This window comes from Euprymna scolopes, chromosome 27, assembly GCF_053919585.1.
Source record: "Euprymna scolopes isolate OS-2025 chromosome 27, ASM5391958v1, whole genome shotgun sequence".
NCBI classification, from domain to species: domain Eukaryota; kingdom Metazoa; phylum Mollusca; class Cephalopoda; order Sepiida; family Sepiolidae; genus Euprymna; species Euprymna scolopes.
In genome coordinates this window covers 91,258,524-91,281,844 of record NC_136508.1, presented here as the reverse complement: position 1 = coordinate 91,281,844, position 23,321 = coordinate 91,258,524, and the positions used below count along the sequence as shown (strand labels likewise).

Sequence of the window (23,321 nt, the reverse complement as noted above, 5' to 3'; positions counted from 1 at the left end):
GGAATGGGACAACCGTCCCGAAGACAACAATAAAATGAAACGAAATCACATAAGAAATAACGAAGACAAATATCATCGAAAAATTAACAAACTTTTATGTATATAAAAAAATAAAATAAAATTCAATTCAAGGAAAGAAAATTAAATATGCTTAACTAAATTAAATGATTTAATGAATTCAAATTTTACCGAGAGAAAATATATTAACAGTCAATGTTCACATAAAACAAGAAATCGTCTGCTCAATTAGATACAGGGTGAGAGAGATGTTGGAGAAATGAAAGTTTTGATTGAAAAACTCACTTAATGTCCTTTGAAATGTGACCTTTCTTTCGTCTCCTTTTTTTATATATATATTTCTTTCATGTAAATTGTTTATGTTTGATTACGCGCGCGCAGGTTAATTTTCATATTTTTGTCCTTCGGATGATTTATGTTTCATTACGCGCGTGCGTGTTGATTACTCCAAGTATTTGTTTTCCGAAGCTCATCGAAGTCCTTGATTTACAGTAACAGTTTCACTGATCTATGATTCCTGCCTTCGCTGGGTTCATTCTTTTATTCGGTCAATATTCTAACTTTGACCGCTGATCATCGGTTGACGTCGTTGATATTTACCTCCGCGACGCCGCTATCACGTCGTCGCCGCTTTCGCCGATCGCCAACCCGACCTTCGCTGACTTACGTCTTAGCGGTTTGAAGCGCGACGCTCCACTGCCTGCTGACAACTTTTTTCAGGCCCCTCTCTATATATACGATCTATAGCTCTCTTTCTCTACACAGTTTCTCTCTATATATACGGTTTATTTCTCTTTCTTTTCTCTTTCCTTTTCCACTCTTCGTTCACAGTATCTGTCTCTCCCTTTCTCCTCCCGTTCGCAGGCCTCCTCCAACCGCTTTTTTTTTCTTCTGTTTTGTTTACAAAATGTGACCGAGCAGACGTGAATTGATCCTCGGCGCGAAAAATGATACAGTGAATAAAATATACTGAAATTATATCTCCTCTCGGCTAAAAGTCAATAAAATAATTTATTATACATTTTAATAAATGTATCATAATATATATATATATATATATATATATATATATATATATATATATATTAAGACAATGTAATTTATATTTTGCACAGACAGGTATCTTTCAAGATATAAATACCTGCATTCTGCACTGTAATTCACTTGCGGAGGTTGGGGGTGTCTATTCCGACAGCTGTTTTTTCCATGGGGAGGTTGAGCGGGGATCGATTCTGAAAACGGTTCTTAACATGGGTAGGTTGGGGGGACCCCAACAACAACCATACTTTACATGTTAATGCTTTCACCGGGCAACGCCGGATGACGGGTCCTGCTAGTATATATATTCAGTAAACATGATGCACACACATTTCAAAACAAAATGATAGATAGATAGATAGATAGATAGATAGGAAGTTTCATCAGAGCATAATGATAAAATTAAGACAAAAAATTCAATAATAAATTAATTTTTAGTTTGAGATGAATCTCTAAACATGATATTTCAAAACGGAAAAAAAATTCACTTACATTGCGTGTTTAGCTTATACGTGGTGAATTCATTTCTACAAGCATGTACTCCTTCACATCGACATTGATGGCTCATCCCACGAGTCACAGTTTCGGTTATCGTCACAGAATCTTTGTTTGTTTTCGTCACAGAAAGGCAATTTAGATTTACAGAAGCATTCGGCTGACCACCTCGCCATTCGCACGTAGCTGTTATTTGTTCGCCAACACATATTTGGGGTTTGTTGACGGTGATGACAGGTTTGTCTGCTGGTGGATCTGTCAACCAAAAATTCAAAATTAAAAGAATGTCAACACATGTTCTAAAAGCACACAAATAAAATGACAAGTTGAAGATTTAAATCACCAAAACTATGAAGTTAATAGTTCAAAGGTTTTGGAAAACAGACTAATGATCTCGATCCTGTGCATAAAAAATCAAAATTATTGAATAACTCTATTCCAAGAAGGGGAGACAATCTTAAATAAATAAAGATAACAGGTAATTGTATTTATTTTTAAATGACTTATTCTGCAAGAGATATAACCATGAAATATACCCAATTCAGCAGTAAATAAAAAGATTTCTAAAAAATATATATTTAGAATTATCCATAAAGTGAAGAAGATATTGAGAATTGAACAATATATATATATATATATATATATATATATATATATATATATATATATATATATATATATTTGTTACGACGTATCCCAGTCCTACTGGGTGACGTAACAAAATATATTAAAAAAAAATAAAGTTTCCCAGGTTCCTTGATAATGCGTTAAGGGAATGGGACAACCGTCCCGAAGACAACAATAAAATGAAACGAAATCACATAAGAAATAACGAAGACAAATATCATCGAAAAATTAACAAACTTTTATGTATATAAAAAAATAAAATAAAATTCAATTCAAGGAAAGAAAATTAAATATGCTTAACTAAATTAAATGATTTAATGAATTCAAATTTTACCGAGAGAAAATATATTAACAGTCAATGTTCACATAAAACAAGAAATCGTCTGCTCAATTAGATACAGGGTGAGAGAGAGATGTTGGAGAAATGAAAGTTTTGATTGAAAAACTCACTTAATGTCCTTTGAAATGTGACCTTTCTTTCGTCTCCTTTTTTTATATATATATTTCTTTCATGTAAATTGTTTATGTTTGATTACGCGCGCGCAGGTTAATTTTCATATTTTTGTCCTTCGGATGATTTATGTTTCATTACGCGCGTGCGTGTTGATTACTCCAAGTATTTGTTTTCCGAAGCTCATCGAAGTTCTTGATTTACAGTAACAGTTTCACTGATCTATGATTCCTGCCTTCGCTGGGTTCATTCTTTTATTCGGTCAATATTCTAACTTTGACCGCTGATCATCGGTTGACGTCGTTGATATTTACATCCGCGACGCCGCTATCACGTCGTCGCCGCTTTTGCCGATCGCCAACCCGACCTTCGCTGACTTACGTCTTAGCGGTTTGAAGCACGACGCTCCACCTCCTGCTGACAACTTTTTTCAGGCCCCTCTCTATATATACGATCTATAGCTCTCTTTCTCTACACAGTTTCTCTCTATATATACGGTTTATTTCTCTTTCTTTTCTCTTTCCTTTTCCACTCTTCGTTCACAGTATCTGTCTCTCCCTTCTCCTCCCGTTCGCAGGCCTCCTCCAACCGTTTTTTTTTTCTTCTGTTTTGTTTACAAAATGTGACCGAGCAGACGTGAATTGATCCTCGGCGCGAAAAATGATACAGTGAATAAAATATACTGAAATTATATCTCCTCTCGGCTAAAAGTCAATAAAATAATTTATTATACATTTTAATAAATGTATCATAATATATATATATATATATATATATATATATTAAGACAATGTAATTTATATTTTGCACAGACAGGTATCTTTCAAGATATAAATACCTGCATTCTGCACTGTAATTCACTTGCGGAGGTTGGGGGTGTCTATTCCGACAGCTGTTTTTTCCATGGGGAGGTTGAGCGGGGGTCGATTCTGAAAACGGTTCTTAACATGGGTAGGTTGGGGGGGACCCCAACAACAACCATACTTTACTTTTAATGCTTCCACCGGGCAATGCCGGATGACGGGTCCTGCTAGTATATATATTCAGTAAACATGATGCACACACATTTCAAAACAAAATGATAGATAGATAGATAGATAGGAAGTTTCATCAGAGCATAAAGATAAAATTAAGACAAAAAATTCAATAATAAATTAATTTTTAGTTTGAGATGAATCTCTAAACATGATATTTCAAAACAGAAAAAAAATTCACTTACATTGCATGTTTAGCTCATACGTGGTAAATTCATTTCTACAATCATGTACTCCTTCACATCGACATTGATGGCTCATCCCACCAGTCACGGTTTCGGTGATTGTCACAGAATCTTTGTTTGTTTTCGTCACAGAAAGGCAATTTAGATTTACAGAAGCACCCGGCTGACCACCACGCCATTCGCACGTAGCTGTTATTTGTTCGCCAACACATATTTGGGGTTTGTTGACGGTGATGACAGGTTTGTCTTCTGGTGGGACTGTCAACCAAAAATTCAAAATTAAAAGAATGTCAACACATGTTCCAACAACAAACAAAATAAAATGATCAAAATATTGGAGAAAGTTCCAAAAGTAAGAGTCACCAAAATTATGAAGCTTAAAGATATTGGAAAACAGGCTACTGGTGTCCATCCTTTACATAAAATTCAACATTATTTAATAAATAGCAGGACCCATTTACTGGCGTTGCCCGGTGGAAGCCTAATCCCCCTCCCTCGCAAAAAAGTAAACTATGATTGTTGTTGGTGATCACTGTCGTCAGTGAATAATTGCGGCCGTGATCGAAATGAAATAATCTCGTTTTCATTTCAATTAGTGATGGTTTGGATAAATCAATTCACGTCTGCTCGGTCACATTTTGTAAACAAAACAGAAAAAAAACGGGAGGAGGATGCCTGCGAACGGGAGGAGAAGGGAGAGACAGATACTGTGAAATCAGTATGAATTAATAAAATTATGAAAAATAATCCATTAGAAGAATAATGGGAAGTAAAAATAGAAGTTTTAGAAGTTGGGGATTCTCACTATATATTGATTGTTTAGAGCAATGGTTCTCATATATTAAATTTGGAAAAATATCGAGAAGACTAGAAAATAGTGAAATGGATAATATATTAAACAGAAAATACAAAAACGAACTGAAGTTACGACTCTCTCTCTCTCTCTCTCTCTCTCTCTCTCTCTCTCTCTCTCTCAGGTTCTGACTGCTGAAAATCAGAACCTGGTCACCGGAAGTGACGTCAAGAATAGTCCACTGTAAGAATCTGTAGAAGTGCCACCTCAATAATAATTTTATTCTAAAGAAGGGAGAGGGAATCTTAATTAAATAAAGCAACATGCACTTGAATTCATTTTTAAATGACTTATTGTGCAAGAGAGATAATAAATAAAAAGATTTCTAAAAATATATTATATTTAGAATTATGCATAAAGTGAAGAAAATATTGTGAATTGAATAAAATATTTGATTAATTAATTAATTCATTGATTAATTTAATAGTTGTCTTCATTACTTCCTCAAAATAGATGGGTAAATTAATATTCAAAATATTTATGAATGTGATTCAAAGACAATTATTAAAATGTTGGATTTAAGGATTAATATATATTAATATTTACATCATAAGTTATATTTGATAGCTTTATTCAGTGTTGTATATTGAAGCAACAGCTTCCGGTATTTAATTAGAAATGAAGTAATTAAGTTCAAAGATAATTATTATTAAAAGAGAATGCTGGAATCGAACTCAATTGTTAAAAGTTAAAATGAGTACATATTGTCATTTAGATACGATTCCAGGAATGGAGTGGATTTATCCATTGTAGTTAGAAATAACTATAAAAACTAAGTTAGTTTAGAGGAATAATGATCAATCAAATTAAGGAATGTTCGTTGTGTCGTCAGGACACGTGTTGGAAGCATATGCAATATCCACGTGCAAAACATGCACATGTTGGTCACGTTCTGACGTCACAAAGAAATATAGATTCAGTCTATACAGTTAAGTGGGAAGACCAAATGTAGAAATCTAAACCGGCATCGAATTCTCATCGTTCTCATCACCAGCTGAAAATAAATGTCTTCATATTGATATATAAGCCTTTGTCTTCGTTTGTCATCAACCGCAAGGTAATGTGTTTTTGTCTTCTGTTATTATATAACATCACGCTGTCTCATCATCTTGTAAAATGAAAGTTATATGAAACCCCTTCCAAAGTGTTGATTGTATCCCCCTCATCAATAATGTATATCTCCTTAGTGTTTAAAGAACTGTTCATGACATGTCTCTCTTCATAACTCTTGTCTCTTCACCAACATAAGATATCTCCTATCATAAATGAAACCCCTCTCTATACAACATCTACTGCCGATTTGGCAGCCGTGACCAATTTTATTATTCCAAGAATAAAGAAAGAACTGATTTACCACGGACAAAACATTGAAAAAAAAGGCAAAAATAAAACAAACAAATTAGAAATAAAAGAAGGGTCACAGAAGAAAAATACATAAATAAATCTTAAAGACGTAAAGAAGAAATGGACAATGAAGACAAAGAAAAAAATTCTAAAATGAAAAAGGAAGCACAGACACACACAAACAGACACACACGCACAGACACACACACACACACACTTACACACAGACACACACGTACACACACACATACACACAGACACACACACAGACAAACACACTGACACACACGTACACACAGACACACACACACACAGACACACACACAGACACACACACATAAGAAAAACGACGATATGCTGTAGCCGGCTATGGAAAATACGTTGGTGAAGTAAGAAAAAGAAAATGTGTTAATTTTATGTAAAAAAAAAGAAAGAAAAAACATGTATGATGTGCGCTTTTAATAGGAAATAGGAAAAGAGAAAAGAGTTGAGACAGAAAAAACATGGATACCCATGGAGAAAAAACATGGATACCCATGGAGAAAAAACATGGATACCCATGGAGAAAAACAAAAATGTATTTGTTATAATAGGGGCCCATTTACATGATCTGTTGCAAAGTTTTGTTACAAAACAGGACTGAGTGGATCTTTTTTTTATTCTGAAACGGTGGGATGTGAATGACTTTTTTTATTCTGAAACGATGGGATTTGAATGACTTTTTTTTTATTCTGAAACGATGGGATGTGAATGACTTTTTTTATTCTGAAACGATGGGATGTGAATGATTTTTTTTTATTCTGAAACGATGGGATGTGAATGACTTTTTTTTTATTCTGAAACGATGGGATGTGAATGACTTTTTTTTTTATTCTGAAACGATGGGATGTGAATGATTTTTTTTATTCTGAAACGATGGGATGTGAATGACTTTTTTTTGTTCTGAAACGATGGGATATGAATGATTTTTTTTTATTCTGAAACGATGGGATGTGAATGACTTTTTTTTTATTCTGAAACGATGGCCTGTGAATGACTTTTTTTTATTCTGAAACGATGGGATGTGAATGATGTTTTTTTTTTATTCTGAAACGATGGGATGTGAATGACTTTTTTTTATTCTGAAACGATGGGATGTGAATGACTTTTTTTTTATTCTGAAACGATGGGATGTGAATGATTTTTTTTATTCTGAAACGATGGGATGTGAATGATTTTTTTTTATTCTGAAACGATGGGATGTGAATGACTTTTTTTTTTATTCTGAAACGATGGGATGTGAATGACTTTTTTTTTTATTCTGAAACGATTGGATATGAATGACTTTTTTTTATTCTGAAACGATGGGATGTGAATGATTTTTTTTTATTCTGAAACGATGGGATGTGAATGACCTTTAAAAACCGATTCCTGAATTCTTTTGTTGAAATATTTGTTGCGATTTTTTTGTTTGGCTGTTGTTAAAAAAATGTGGAATTGGGAATTGATGATGTGGAAATTTGGTACCACGTGACTGTTGTTTTTTTATTGTTTTGGACTTTGTGAAATGACTGTATATCAAGTCTTGACTGAAGAGAATTGATTTTATTTTTATTATTTTTTGAAACACCATTTTGATAGTTTTTTGTTGGTTTTTTATTTGTTTTTGTCATAACGTATTATTGTCACAAGACGGAGGAATCGAGTGTCTGGCTTGTGGGCTTATTTAAATAATTAATAATTTTTAAAATAATAAAAAGATATTAATTTAAAAAAAAATAGAAAAAGAATAGAAATGAAAAATAATTGTGTACCGAGGGAGGAAATAGAAAAAAAAGACAAACTATGGGATTATAAGATGTAAGAGTCAGCAAGAGATTAAAATTTGAATAGTAGGGTTTTTGTAATGGCGGCAACATTTTTTTTTATGTTTTCGGAGAGAATTGCAATAATCTTTTAGGGGCGGATTATTTTTGATATTCCATCGATAACGAGTAGTGTCAATAGGGAACAAGGAAGCTCCTTGCATTAGTGATCTGTATTCTGTGTGCTGTGAGCTAGAAAGGGCTAGCTGCGGTTACCGGCTGGGGTATTTGATTGCTCCAGACAGACTTATCCCGGTCAACGTGCACTTCGTGGCGAATTGGGAAGAATCAATTTTGGGGGCATAAGGATCCCTAAATAGGTTGGAGGGGAGGAGTGATGATGGTTGAAGTCCATCATGATGCAATCACTGGAGTACAGTGAGGAGGTGTGTTAGTGATGAGAAGATTCCAATATTTTTATGATTCCGATACAATTACCGATTCCGATTCTTTATAAATCTCTAATTATTTTAATTTAAAATTGTTATTTCCCCCAATTTTCACAAAAAAAAACCTGTTAAATATGCAGGTATTTTCCTAAATGTCAAAATACACTTGTGGAGGATGGTCTATCGATTTTAACTTTACTGGTAATTTATAATCAATAAATATTTATTATTTGTTCATTATTACCAGCAATGGAAGATTTTGGTTTAAACAAAATCAAATAAAAAAAGACAATTAAAAGAATCGTTTTGACATCGGAAAATAGGAATCAATTTTTCCAATTCTAATACCGATTCTGATACCCCCAAATTTTCTGATTTTTCCGATTCCTGATTCCGACGTTTTGCTAGTTAAGCCGTATAGTAAAGGATATATCGGATCTAAGAATGCTGGCCACCAGATAGAGTAGAACAAGTTTTCTGTTGTGTAAGGCCTGGAATGTTGAAGTTTTTTTTTGCTGCCAACCGTGAAAAGAAGAGCTTTTCTGTAAAGCCAGTGACGATGATTGTCCGTATTGCTAAGGCAGACAGCCTCAAATTTTGTTGTTTTGGCTGATTGGCAGGGATTTTATTGACCACATGTAGTGTCGACGGGAGTAAACGATGCTCCTGGAATTGAAATTTGGGTTTATTAAGAGGTCATAAGGACACGGGGACTGAGTTGATTTTCGACATGATGCAAGGATTAGCGCCACTTGGATGTTATTATATTTTATTATATATATATATATATATATATATATATATATATATATATATATATATATTCTATTATATCTCTATTCTTTTTCTTCTTCTATCTATTCTTTCTCTATATAAATAAAATGAACTCATTTTTTCCCGTGGTATTTTGACCTTAATAGGATTAAAAATCAAGATATTTCATGCAAATACATTATGCACAAACGGCAGAACAATATCTGAGGTTTGTTATAGGCTTATTAGTTCTCAAATTCCTCGATAATCTTAGATTTCTATACTTTTTCTGCTGAGAAGTCACGGCCAAAATCGGTTAAGATCAATGGAAGTGGTAAAATATTTTCTCTCTAAAAAATTCCTCCTCCCCCTGTCACCACTTAACACCGTTTGGACATCGTTCACAAGGAACAGTTGAGAAGAGAACACCGGTTTGGCTTCGTAGTTCTATCATGTGAAGTTATTTAAAATCACAAAACAAAGCTGCAGTGCTCTGTGGCGTAGTGGTTAGGGTGCTGGACAATTCACATTATATTTTACCGTTCGCGCCGACCTACCATAGTGTTTTTTTTTTTCCTAAACAACTGGAATGGACTTTTCTTGGTGGCCGAACTGTTAACGTTGCAGATGTTTTTTGTTTTTTTTTCACACTTTATTTTCCTACTTTTACTCATGACTCCGGGTTTGATCCTTCCTACTTACCTACCATAACATTTTTTAAAACTCCCCCCCGTCCCGGAAACAAACACTCGGGCAACGCCGGGTACCCCCGCTAGTATTATATATAATATATAATATTATTTATTCGATTATGGTATGACAGTTTTCTTTGCCAGTCGAGTGGGCGTAACTAGTTCCTTTTAGTTTAAATGTGAATAGTAGAAAATGTATGGCTAAAGGAACAGAGGAGAAATTATCTCTTATTTGTCTAAATATCAGTTTATCTAATTATTGGTGTGCCTATCTATTTATCTATTTTTCTATCTATCGATTTATCTATCTACTATCTACGAAGTAAATAAGAAATGTGATCTATGTTTGGATAATGTTATCGAAACATGTCAGACCTTGTCAAACTGAACAGCTGACCGGAAGGACATGCCGTCTGTCATGTGTTCTGGTTTGCTGGATGTACCGTTGAATTGGATTCCAGACATCAAACAGCACAGATGAGTTAACGGATTGTCTTCTCCCACTCTCAGAGGAAGGTGACTTGTCTCAAAATGGAGATTAGAGAAACCCCAAAGGACAGAATATTCACTTTCCATTCTTCTGCGTATCGACACCTGGGAAGTGAAATAAAACAAATATATATAATGTAAAACAAATCATCGTCTTGGACCATTTGAAACATCTTCATCCAACAGGTTCCAGTTCCTTCAAGAACAGATGAAATTCTCATGGAGACCAAAAGACAAAGGACAAAAGATGCAATTGAAAAGGTATGTCAAAAATACATGTCTGACACAGACACGCATCAGCACTTAGACTGATAACACTCTGTATACACATATTCATTAGAAGAACGTTTTATATACATCCATCCGTGTCCCCCACATAACATAACATTAGTTTTCATAATATGAATATTTTTTGCATTATGAAGTGATTAGTATAAATCGTGATATACAAATATGAAGAAATAAAATGGATGAAAACGAGCACTTGTCTAACTACAACCCCTACCCACAATTTCCCCCACTATCTAAGTGTGCCTAAATCTAAAGGCAAATTTAATGAACAAAGCTTCTTTCCTAACACTGTCCTCCTGTAGAACTCTGTTCTGCTGGTTTGCTTTCAAACTAACTACAACAAGGTCGTCCTCAAGTCCAATGCAAACAAATTTTTGTTGAGTCTCCGCCTTAAAGAATCAAATTCTACACAATTTCCACCATTAATGATCACCACCACACTCATCAACTCTTTTCCACAAGTAAACTTCGAGCTTTGATATCTGGCGAGCTCCTTGTAAAAGAAAATGGTTATAGTGAAAGGATAATTGATAGGAAGTTGTTTATGAAGGTACACAAAAAGAAGCTCAAATGGTATGGCTTGTAACGTGGCCGTCACTCTCGAACCGTCTCGTTACATTGCCACCACTCTGATGTAGAAAGACGAAACACATGTTTGTGTATAAATACATGCTAGATAGATAGATAGATAGGTAAACAGACAGATTGCGACAAAAATAAAATAAAAAGGATTTTTTCAAACTGTGAGAAATGTGTAAAAATGATATACAAATATTTCAAAAGTTAGGTTGGTGCGTTCACTATATCTAGCCACACTGATGAGTCTTGAAAAGATATTTGTAAGTTACTAAATGTTATATATATATATATATATATATATATATATATATATATATATATACAGTATATACATATTACCGTTTTAGCTGCTTAGTTACACATGTTTCGGTTACCAAATCGTATCAATATATATATATATATATATGTATGTATATATATATATATATATATTCATGCATATACATATATTTATACATGACGATTGCAACGTCTTGTCAGACGAGTGCTGCTCCCTCAGACGCTTAAAGTCCATGAGCCCCAAAATTACTTCGTTTTATTTTTAGTCCTACCAGTGAATTCACACAAGCAGGCACGCTAAAGACGGTCATTGAGATCAATTATTACATGCTTCCAGCATTTCAAGCTTCCACACGTCACAACTTTTCCATCGCTACAGGACCATTTTTATAGACAAATGCCTTAGGGAGTATCTATACACAGATGACGTTACAGAGTCTTAGCTTTGTACGACAGCTAAGTCCCTCTCTCGGTTCAAAATGTTGAGATCCAGCAACAATCAAGAGCAAGATAGCCAGCAACAAGTTAAACTGCAGACCAGCTTAATACGGGTACTGGTCTCCCGTTTTATGTTTTTTTTTAATTAGAGATTTGCTTCTCCTAGAAAGGTTGCCTTCACCACGGCTTACGGGAGCCCTCTCCACCCCAACGCACACATACATACACACAAACACACACGGTGCTAGTTGGCCGTTGACCCCCAAAAAGGGTTCATTCGCCCTTTGGAATATTTAGCCACACTGATGTGTCATGAAAACACGAAACATACATGACTACATGTTAGATAGATAGATAGATAGATAAATAGATAGATAGATAGATAGATAGATAAATAGATTGATTGATTGATTGATTTGTGGGCGAGCATAACTATAAAATTTGAAGTAAAATAAAAATTGGTTCTATAAAAATGGAACACAAATATTTAAAAAAATAAAATATATCAACTTACATCGAATATTTATGTTAGACACTGTAGATTCATATTTAAGAGTATGTGTTCCTTCACATCGACAATTACTGCTCATCTGACGAGTCACGGTTTCTGTGATTGTAACAGAATCCTTGTTTGTTTCCGTCTTCGAAAGGCAAGTTAAACTTACGGACGCACTCGGCTGACCACCTCGCCATTCACACGTAATTGTCATTTGTTCGCCAACACATATTTGGGGTTTGTTGGCGGTGATGACCGGCTTTTCTGGTGGTGGACTTTCCTCTAGAATTACAAAAGAATAAGGTATTAGAAAATCTTGCAACAAAACAAAAACAAAACAAGCTCCTGGGTTTGACCTTTACTCCTGATCTGAAATGGAACATGTATATCAAGTCTGTTGCCCGGTCCGCTGGGAAAATGGTGGGATCCTTCTACCGCTCCAGAAGATATCTCACTACTGATGTAATTCTCTATCTGTATAAAAGCCAAGTACGTCCAAAGATGGAGTTCTGCTGCCACATCTGGGCTGGAGCTTCTAAAAACAGCCTATCCTGCCTTGACAAAGTACAAAATAGACTTTATGGCTTAGAAGGGGATGCCCTTTTCTCTTCCCTGCAACTTCTCTCTCACAGAAGAGACGTTGTGAGACTGTCTTTGTTTTATCTTTATTTCCATGGCAAGTGTTCGTCCGAGCTCCAATCTCTGGTCTCCCCTCGCCAATCTTTCACGATAAACGCCCGTCTAGCTAAAATCACTGCCAGTAATTTCCCCCACTCTTTATCTGTGCCTAAATCAAAACGTAGATTCCATGAACAAAGTTTCTTTCTGGGAAGTGCACGCCTGTGGAATTCTCTTCCGTTTGCCTGTTTCCGACCTGACTACAACTTGGATGTCTTCAAGTCCAACATAAACAAATTCCTGATAAACTGCCCCCTTAAGTAAGACACTTTATCAAATCTCCATTACTAACGATTACTACGATATTATCCCATTGATTAATGTACACGCAATAACCCTTATCCCCGAGTGGCTTCCGGGCCTTGATAAGTGGTGATCCCTCATGTAAAAAAAGCACAAAATAAAATGATCCGAATATTGAAGAATGTTGCAAAGGCGAAATCAGTAAAAAATTATTTCGAAGGCATCAGAAAACAGGCTAATAACCACCATTTTTTGACATCAAAATTATTAAAGAATTAGTAGGTGGCGGCGGGGGGCAATCTTGATTGAATAAAGATAACAGAGTGGAATTCATTTTTCAGTTACTCATGTGAAAGGGAGATAACTACGAATTATACCTAATTCAATAGTAAAGATAAAGATGTCTAAAAATATGATATACTAGCAGGCCGCCCGGCGTTGCTCTGTCGTAAAATACGCACAAATATTATATTTTAATCATACAGAAACTGAGACATATGCATGCGAGTATTATGTTTTTTCTAGACAGTTCATTTCTTATAAGTAAAAAAAAAATACTCGAACTGAGATCGAAACCAAAACCTAAAAACATTGAGTCAAGTTCGATAATCATTAGACCAGCTTGCTACGATCTTTAAAAAGTGTTTTCAAACCTACTTATTCTTAACATAAGGAATATGTCATTTGAATGATTCACGCAGTTAACAAACAAATAAAAATCCGATGACTCCTTTTTGACCCCTTAGCAGCCCTATTTTGGGATAAAAATGGATTAAAAAAATTTCCACGTGTCTGAATACCCTATATACCAAAGTTGAAATCTGTATGTAAAAAAATTGTTGAGTATATAGGTTGAGAAGTGTCTCCTCGCACACGCACACACACACACACACACACACACACTTTTATAGTAAATAGATTATACTTGCAGGACCTGTGGAAACTCCACAGAATGAGAAATATATTTAATCAACAAATATGTTTTGATGAAACTGATATTTTTCTGGATAGTACAAAAAATTATATTTTTGGACAAAAAAAAACAATAACACGTAGCAAATACATTTCTATGAAAATAGTATCTATTATATTTTAAATATAGAACTGATTCAACTGAGATGAATTAATAAATACTAATAAATACTCAGAAAGTAATTTTGTGCTACATAGTTCACTACAAATAATAAAATCACACCGTAAGAAAAAATATTTAATTTGCTCCTTCAGTCCAGCACCTCTTAGCAGACAATGTTCTTTTTTGCCCTGTTTCTTTCGAATGTTTCATTTTCACATAACTTTTTGCTTCTTTCTTCATTGAAGAATCACTGTATGTCGAAATTACTACAAACTCCCTTCTTACACCATTATAACAATGATCATATATTATTATTATTATTATTATTATTATTATTATTATTATTATTATTATAGTGACATTTGAGGTCACTCTCATATTCATATATTATTATGATAGTGATATGTGAGGTCACTCTCATATTTTTGCCCACAGTTGCCTGATTAACCCTTTTAAAACTAAATTTCACGAATTTGGCTTCTTTTTTTTTAAACCTTCAAAATGTTGTATTTGGCCCTTTTCAAATTTTCTTTTAGCCATCAGCTGATCATCGCTGCAATAGAGTGAAGGTCAGAAAAGTTTCGACATATATTTATAATACGAAAAGATAATCAATTCAACATGGATATTTTTTTCTTTTTGTTTTATTTTAATGAACAGAACCAAAGAACGAATAGGTAATATATACAAAATTCAGAAGATGATAATATATATTTAAATTCATAAGTCTTATTTTTCTTCTTTTTCCTTGAGCTCCCAATAACGAATCAAAACGGATTCACAACCCCCCTCAAAATAAATTACAGAGTTCTTCCCTTTTAATCATTTATTTTTCTTTTATAACTCTTAATGGTTGATTTGCTATTTTTCCCTTTCATGCGATAGACTTTTCTTTTTTTTAAGAGATCCAATATTTCCTTTATAATTGAGAAATGGAAAGAGTGAAAGATGAACCAGCCTTTATTTTATGCTTTTCTTTTCATCTTTCTCGCGATGTTGATTTTATCGGCGGAGCTAAGCTACTGCTCAGACGTGTTTTTTCTTTGGACTCCCGTCTGCAACTGATTAGCGTTTGAAATTCTTAACTGTAACTTTTGTCGAACGTTTTTTTCTGAATTTTAAATATATCAGCGTTTTTTTCTTTCTTCATTTTTGTTTTATTCCTCGATATCGCTGTCGTTGCTATGGTAACGGCTTACTTGTCTCGCGTTTTGGAATTTTAACCATTAAATTTATTTGTTTTTTTTTATTAATACGATATTGATATATCCCAATATCGTGACACACTTGTACGTTTTATCATTTTTTCTTTCCAATTCTACGTATTTATAACTCAATCAATTTTTTACTGAATAATTCTTACTGACATTCTCTTTATTCAGAAATAGAAAATGAAATTATTAATATTAAAAAAATATATAATTTTTTAAATACTTCATATCTTCTTTACAATCGAATTACATGGGTCAAAATTATTAATATTTACTTACCAATGACGTTGAAAGTAACAAATTCAATATAATTTCCGGTATTATCCGAACACGACCATTTGTTTTGATCTTGTTGCACCTCTTTTATGATGAGAGTCATGTTATAACCATTTCTTGAAAGCTCGAATCTAGAATCCTCTTGACAAGTTGTTAGATTCCTACATCGAAGTGTATTACCATTTTTCACATTTTCCCATTGTAAACGATTGAATATAGGATCAGCAGGGAAGATACAGTTTAGTGCTGCGGGGCTTCCTTCCAGAAAATCGGTGGCATTTGCAGAAAAAATGATTCCTGAAAAAAAAATAAATAAATAATAAAATAAAATAAAAAAAATGGATTCAATGGATTAAATGCAATATTTTGAAGCATATGATTTTAAAATATGATATTCTTATATATATATATATATATATATATATATATATATATATAATATATAAATGCGAGATTTTGAAGCAAATGATTTTAAAATATCATGTACTTATATATAATGTATATATATACATTATATATATGTATAAGTTGGATTTTTAATTGAGACCTAAATAGCATCACATCTGACAAACTAATGTTTGATTCTACCTAGCCAGTTTGTCTTTGGTTTTCTACTTCCCAGCATGTTTTTTACAATCTAAAAATCTTTCTCAATCCTTTTCTTTGAAAAATACTTATTCTGACAAGAAAGATTATTACAATATTTTTACATAACAATATTTTACATAACCCTCAAATTTTCATTAATGACCTAAAAATTCATTATTCACACACACATACACACACACACACACACACACACATATATATATATATATATATATATATATATATATATATATATATATGAGCAAACAGTTAATAAAATATGTTAAAAAACACTTTGAAATGAGTTAAAAACATATTTAATCTGAAAAGGAAACACTAGATAAATAGATAGTCCTTAATCCGCGGAGTTTCGAAGAAATACTCTCCTTCTCATCAGAGGGTAAGAATTAGCAAAATGCGGGATCGGATTTTGCATGCAGAAGTATTTGATGAAACAACAAGTAAGTCAAAGATCTTACTTGAAAACAAAATAAGTTAAGCAGAAGGAATATGGTAAAGAAAAAGGTGATTACACATGAATGGATAGTCTGGTGGAAGATAAAAAATCCAGTGACGATAAAATCCAAATGTAAAACTTCAAGAAAGTTAAGAGAATTTCCATTTGTACAAGTAAAATCCAAAGAAATTCCGTAATTGGAAGAAGATGGGCCATAATAATCCAAAGGCAGAAATCCATGGAATAATTCACAAAAATGTGTACAAGGAAAAAAATAATATTAATAAAAGAAAAATAAGATGTGCTTTTCACTCTACTTCCGAGACATAACTATAAATAAAAAATCTGGGAAGAGAAAGGAGAGAAAAAAATGATAAAGTTAAATATAAAGGCGGCTTCTTAAAGGCAATAGCCCAGGCTTGCTATTTAGACGTCAACAGGGAGGAGGAGAAGTGATGATTTGAGCTGGTATTATTGGAAGTGAGATTGTTGGTCCTTTTCTTGTCCCTGATTGTGTCAAAATGAATTCTGTGAACTACTGCAAGTTTTTGGAAGCAAATTTATTACCCTGATTGAATTCACAAAATGATGCTCTCAACCAGAATCTAAATATCCAACAAGACAATGCCCAAGCTATGCTTCTCGGTTCACAAAAGCCTGGCTTTCAGACAAGGGGATCTCTGGTGAACGTCTGACGGTCTGGCCCTCTCAGAGCCCGGATTTGAATCCGATAGAGAACCTCTAGTCGATTCTGAAGAGGAAGGTTTACGAAAACGGGCATCAATTCCATAAAAAGACATTTGGGAGAGCATCAAGAAGGTATTTTCTGAAATCACACCTCAGCAAGTGAAATCACACCTCAGCAAGTGAAATCACACCTCAGCAAGTGAAATCACACCTCAGCAAGTGCATACATTAACATCCTCTGTTGATAGGAGGCTGATTGATTTGATTAAAAATGGAGGAAAGTGAATAAAGGGTTAAATAGTTTCATAAATTCGTATTGTCCTGTTAATTGTTATTTGAGTAATAACTGTTGTTTTCTTGTAATATGTTATCAATATATGGTACTATAATCATCATGTCACAATTTTTCGAATTATATCATGTTTAAAATGGTATTTATTGCGGATAAATGAGTGCTTGCAAACTCTTTGGGCCCATATTCCTTCCTAAAATCATTTAAAAATCCATACCCACCCCCAGAATATGATTATTTGGTTTTCGTTTCTATGAATTTACTTCACATATTTGCATATCAAACAGTGAGTAACATAGTTATTATATTGGAAAATATTGAAGCATAAATTTATCAATTTATACAATTTGCAAACACTTTTGACCCCCACTGTATATGCATCATCTTTGTCGATATTAAAATATTTGCAAACTAATTTTCAATCTTTATTTATTAATTTTATTATTGCCATCCGTAGTTGTTGTTGTGAGGCGATAGCAACTATGGATGGCAATAATTGATGTAATGCAATGAGGAGATTTGGAGTTCCAATCCCGTTGCGGTTACCACCTGATGAAGATCAAAGGAATAGTTGGTCGAAACGTCGTGAAACAACAACTAAGAAAGATGAGGATGATAGTCCGCAACAAATAAATAAATTGATAAATAATACTCATCTCAATAATAAATTCCAATTAAACAATAAAGAAATCTTTATTATTTAGCATTTTCGTTTGGAGTATTTGAAATAGCAAACATTTGCAAAGCGATATTAAACAGGCAAAGTTGTGATAAATTTAGTATTAGGGTTAGGGTTAGGGTTAGGGTTAGGGTTAGGGTTAAGATTGCATAAGGTGGAACATTGTTTTCATTTACATGAATAATAGTCGCAGTTCCAAGCTGGCCAATAAACTAATTCAGAGAGTCTGCAAATGTTCACCTCTAATCTTAAACCCTAAATCCAGCCGTGAACCTCTTCCCTGGAATAGTTTAGAGGTTATTTGACAGATATTTTTTATGAGATACAGAAAGAAGATGTCATATTCCAAAAATTATATAAATTGATTACATAGTTTTTTTTATATAGAAAATATTTTTTTACGAATTTTAACGATTTTATTAGAAAACTGTATCCATTACAAGGTTGATTGTAATCTCAGTAGTTCGAATTGAGTTCTCTTTCCCCTTATTTATAAAAAACATTACAGACCAAAACATGAACTCTTAGTTAAAAAAGACTACTTGATCAATTTACGTGACTTTTGGAATATGACATATTCGTTGCGTGACGGGTATGGACATGATAAAGTTTTTAGATTTTTCTGTATTTTTGTTTTGAAGATAGGTTTAATTCTAAAATAAGCACCAATTTTTTCTTTGAAATAATCAGAAAAATACAAATTTGGCCTTCGGTTTAGGATCACATCTAATCAGACGATAACGAAAGTGTCCTTGACGCCATTCCAAGTCATTTGAAGTGAAGAGTAGCAGCAATATGATTGAAATCAAATTTCAATAATATTGTCTAACAACACATTGTCTGCGCAAAACGTTTTAACAACCACTCACATAGCTCTCGACAAAGAGGTACATATTGAAGCATATCATTAAATAGCAATAAAGCAAAGACTGTTGGGCATTCATGAATGAAACTTGGTGGTCAAGTTAAACATAGACGTCAGTTTATTTGTACTAATGTAGAGTTGAATGTAATAATCAAAGAAGCAAGCGCCCATATGTATGTGTGCATTGTGTGGCCATACGACTTACCTTCAGGTGGGATCTGAGAGAGAGAGAGACAGACAGAGAGAGATTAAATATGTCGACCCTGGCTTTATAACGTGTAGTCTCGTAGAATTGCACGAGATCATACTGCACACATATGCAAATGAATTGCAGTCAGTTTTTTTTTAATAAACACCTGTTGGCAGAGGTGAGAGGGACAGACGTGTGCTGGAAGGCGAGAGAAAATTGTGAGGAAAAGGAAATACAGCGATTCGTGAACTTTTGTGTTTTTTTGTTTCTTTTTTTTCCCTCCCAAAATATCAGCCCATTTAACTGCAACCAAACATATTTGAATTGCAGCAAGGACTGTGAATTTAATCAATCATTCCATGATTGACATTTCTTGGAGAAAACTGTATTTTGTCAAAAAAAAAAAAAAAATTGAGACTTAAAAGCAACCTCCACAAATCTCTACTTTTGTCCGAATTTCAAAATAATAATACACTAAATATTTTTTCTATTTTTAAAGGAAAGTAACTTTACTCTTATCTCCCTTGCTCTAAAAGCATTTTTGAAACACGAGTTATCTGCCCCTGACTTAGGACTAGACATTAATGAGATGCTAAATAGGAAAACATTAAATGGACGTTCGCTCTGCGACAGACAATTAAATGCCACCTCATTTCACAGTAATTTCTTTTTAACTGCTATTTATATAATAAATAATTATTGTTGTTTACCTACAGAATCGTTTTCATCCAAATTATTTCTTCATATTTTTGTTTTATCACTTAAAAATGTCAGTATTTTTGTATGAAGCTCCAGAAATTGATTAATAAGTATGAGAAATTAAATAGATAAAGCTAAAAGAATAAAAAATAATTTAAAAAATAACATACTGAAAGACTCCGTCAAGTGGATCATGCTTGCTATTATTATTATTATTATCCTGGAAAAGAGAACAAAACTATTTTAATTAAAATCGGAAATTTCAAATGGATACAGAAGTGATTAACACATTTGGTTGTGGGTCTGACGTCAAGGAGTAGAAAGCCGCAGAAAATTATAAAACAAAAATTAAGGTCAAAATACAAAGACGAAAATAAAACATAAGTGGGAAAGCAGAAACATTTCTTTGTTGATGACGTCATTGGGTTGAAATGTTGTTATATGTAAATGTGGTTGGAAGTTAGGCCACAAATAGAAACGACAAGAACTGACATCAAATGACGTAAACAATTGTTATTTAACAGAAGGAATACGAGTCCAAGCAGATTGTTGTTGCAAAATGAAAAAGTGACCCCTTCTTGTAAAAAACTGCTCAGTTGAGGGTGAAGGAATTAATGTCTTTGGCTAATTTTTCGATATTTGTTGTCTGAAAGATCAAGGTTAAAAACGATACTTGTTCCGACATACAAACACACACGCACACACACGCACATTTTGATTGGGTGTGTTGCGGTGGTGTAGTAAGTCTATTTTGAACTCTATCAAGGTAGGATGTCCTTTCTAGCAGTTCCTTCCCAGATATGGCTACAGTACTCCATCCTTGGATGTACCTGGCTCTTATAAAGGTAGAGAATTACATCAGCAGTGAGATATCTACTGGATCGGTAGAAGGATCTCACCATTTTTCCAACAACCTTATATACTAGTCGATCTTCTTGTTCAATATCCAACATTCACTAAAAGATGATTTAATTGTCTTTTGTATTCCATATGTATGTTGCGGAATGAGATTTTTTTAGATCCTGTTAAATTTCACCGATACATATCTGAAGACAATTCATTGGTCAATATATATATTTGCATTAGATAGGGGGGGGTCAAAGGGAGACAGAGACCAAAATTACTAATTAATTATATCTTATTAGTCCATGCTCTTACACGGCTGACATCCACATTGCATGCTTCTAAACAGATTATCTTTTCTATCACCTTCTCTCTTTGAGTCATGTGTTGTCATGTCCGTTTCTTGTCCTTTTTCACAGCCTAAACAATTTTAAATTCAGGATCATCAAGTATACCTCTTGTTATTTTCAACTAACTAAATTATATGCCAGTGAATCGTTCAATATTTAACCAATAAACCAGCTCCCAATAAAAATGGGAGTGTCCATAGCAATAGGAGCAATAGAATAGTTTCATTTTATTTATACGAAAAAGTCAAACGACACGCGACAGAATGAAATAGTGCAAATTTTATAAAAGTCAATCAAATAAATCTAGACATGACGTCCCATTTGCAAATTATAGATATTACAATCTAGGAGGTATATAAACAGTTCTAAGAAATAGTGACCCCCCCCCCAGAGAACCCCGGCAAAAAAGCCTTTGCTGCACATATAAAAATGCACACACCGCTTTTGCCTTATATATATATATATATATATATATATATATATATATATATATATATATATATGTCCTGACACGTTTGACACCCACATTTCATGCTTCCAAACAGACTATCTTTTCTATCATCCTCTCTCTTTGACTCATGTGTTGTCATATCCGTTTCTTGTACATTTTCACAGCCTAAACAATTTTAAACTTAGAATTATCAAGTATAACTCAGTTTCTATTTCTTGTTATTTTCAACTAAATTATATGCTAGTGGATCATTCAATATCTAACATTTAAAGGTGATTTTATTTTCATTACATTTCCCACATACGTTGATCAACGATATTATCACTATGACGAACACGTATAAGTATTTTCAAAAGTCAAGAATCTCAGTAGAATGTTTGGTGCTATGCATGAATTATTAAAAATTTGTGTCAAGAGGGTTTGTATATTTGCAAGTGTCAACAACAACAAAAAAAGCAATTCATTAAAAAGATTAAACAAACCTGATCGTCGTTTCCATGGTGATTGCAGCTTAATTATCTTCAGAGAAAATATTTCTTGCTGAAATAATTAAATAATTAATTAATTAAAATTTAAATTAATTTAAGTTAAAAGAATTCAACATTAAAAAATTCACCATTAAAAAATAAATTCATCATAAATTCATATTTTTCATTGAGAACTCAAAGTTTTTTCTGTGTCTGAGGCGTCTTTCCCCCCCCCCTCTCTCTCTCTCTCTCTCTCTTTGTCTGCCTGTCTGTCTGCCTGCCTGCCTGCCTGTCTGTTTCTGAGCATTTGATGTGATTCAAAATCATTGCATGAAATTTTCGTATTGTCTGGGATGGAAAATTCTTTCTCTTTTTATATCCACGAGTATTCGTCCAAACAAAACAATGCTCATTTGCATAAGTGTACTCTTGGCATCACGCACACAAAAAAACAAGATATTTTCATCTTAAATGTAAATAAAACACTCTGGGTTCAATACCCAATCAACAACATATGACACAACCCTAACTCTTTTCCTCATAAATCTCATGATGGCTGCTAACTCAGCCTCCTATCTCTTGACTAAATATGATGCAGAATAGCAGTGGATATCTGGTTCACGTGCTTCTTTGAAGTGGAACGTGCACCATAGTTTCTGTTTTTGTTTTCTTCAATAAAATTTCTGCTTCCAAATCATCCAACAAGATGCGTAGCTCCATTTCCATAAGAATCACTGGCACCAGCCATTTACAGCTCAGTACTAGGTTACTCATCCATTTCCTCATCTTTTTTTTACATAGGAGTCACCACTTATTAAGTCCCAGAGGCCACTCGAGGATAAGGGTTAAAGAGAGTACAGTAGTCAATGGGACAATATCGTAGTAATCGGTAGTAGTGGATATTTTATAAATTGGATTACTTAAGGGGAAACGGCTCATCAACAACTTGTTTATGTTGGACTTGAAGACAACCAG

At 33.5% G+C, this 23,321-nt stretch overlaps 1 protein-coding gene across 6 annotated transcripts in view; it reads right to left on the bottom strand.

Moving 5' to 3' along the window:
• LOC145248979 (uncharacterized) overlaps positions 1-23,321 on the bottom strand; it is a 68,277-nt gene that overhangs the window by 29,785 nt on the left and 15,171 nt on the right. For 4 of the 6 annotated variants that reach the window (XM_080110795.1, XM_080110796.1, XM_080110797.1 and 1 more), the window contains exons 2-7: positions 22,362-22,419; positions 20,406-20,455; positions 15,782-16,075; positions 12,314-12,577; positions 3,849-4,106; positions 1,549-1,806 (exon numbers count right to left, since the gene is read on the bottom strand). In XM_080110795.1, coding sequence (XP_079966921.1) covers positions 1,549-1,806; positions 3,849-4,106; positions 12,314-12,577; positions 15,782-16,075; positions 20,406-20,455; positions 22,362-22,378 — 1,141 coding nt within the window. In that variant the 5' untranslated portion in view covers positions 22,379-22,419. The remainder of the gene's footprint in view (positions 1-1,548; positions 1,807-3,848; positions 4,107-12,313; positions 12,578-15,781; positions 16,076-20,405; positions 20,456-22,361; positions 22,420-23,321) is intronic. The other 2 variants (XM_080110798.1, XM_080110799.1) reach the window with 2 other exon arrangements.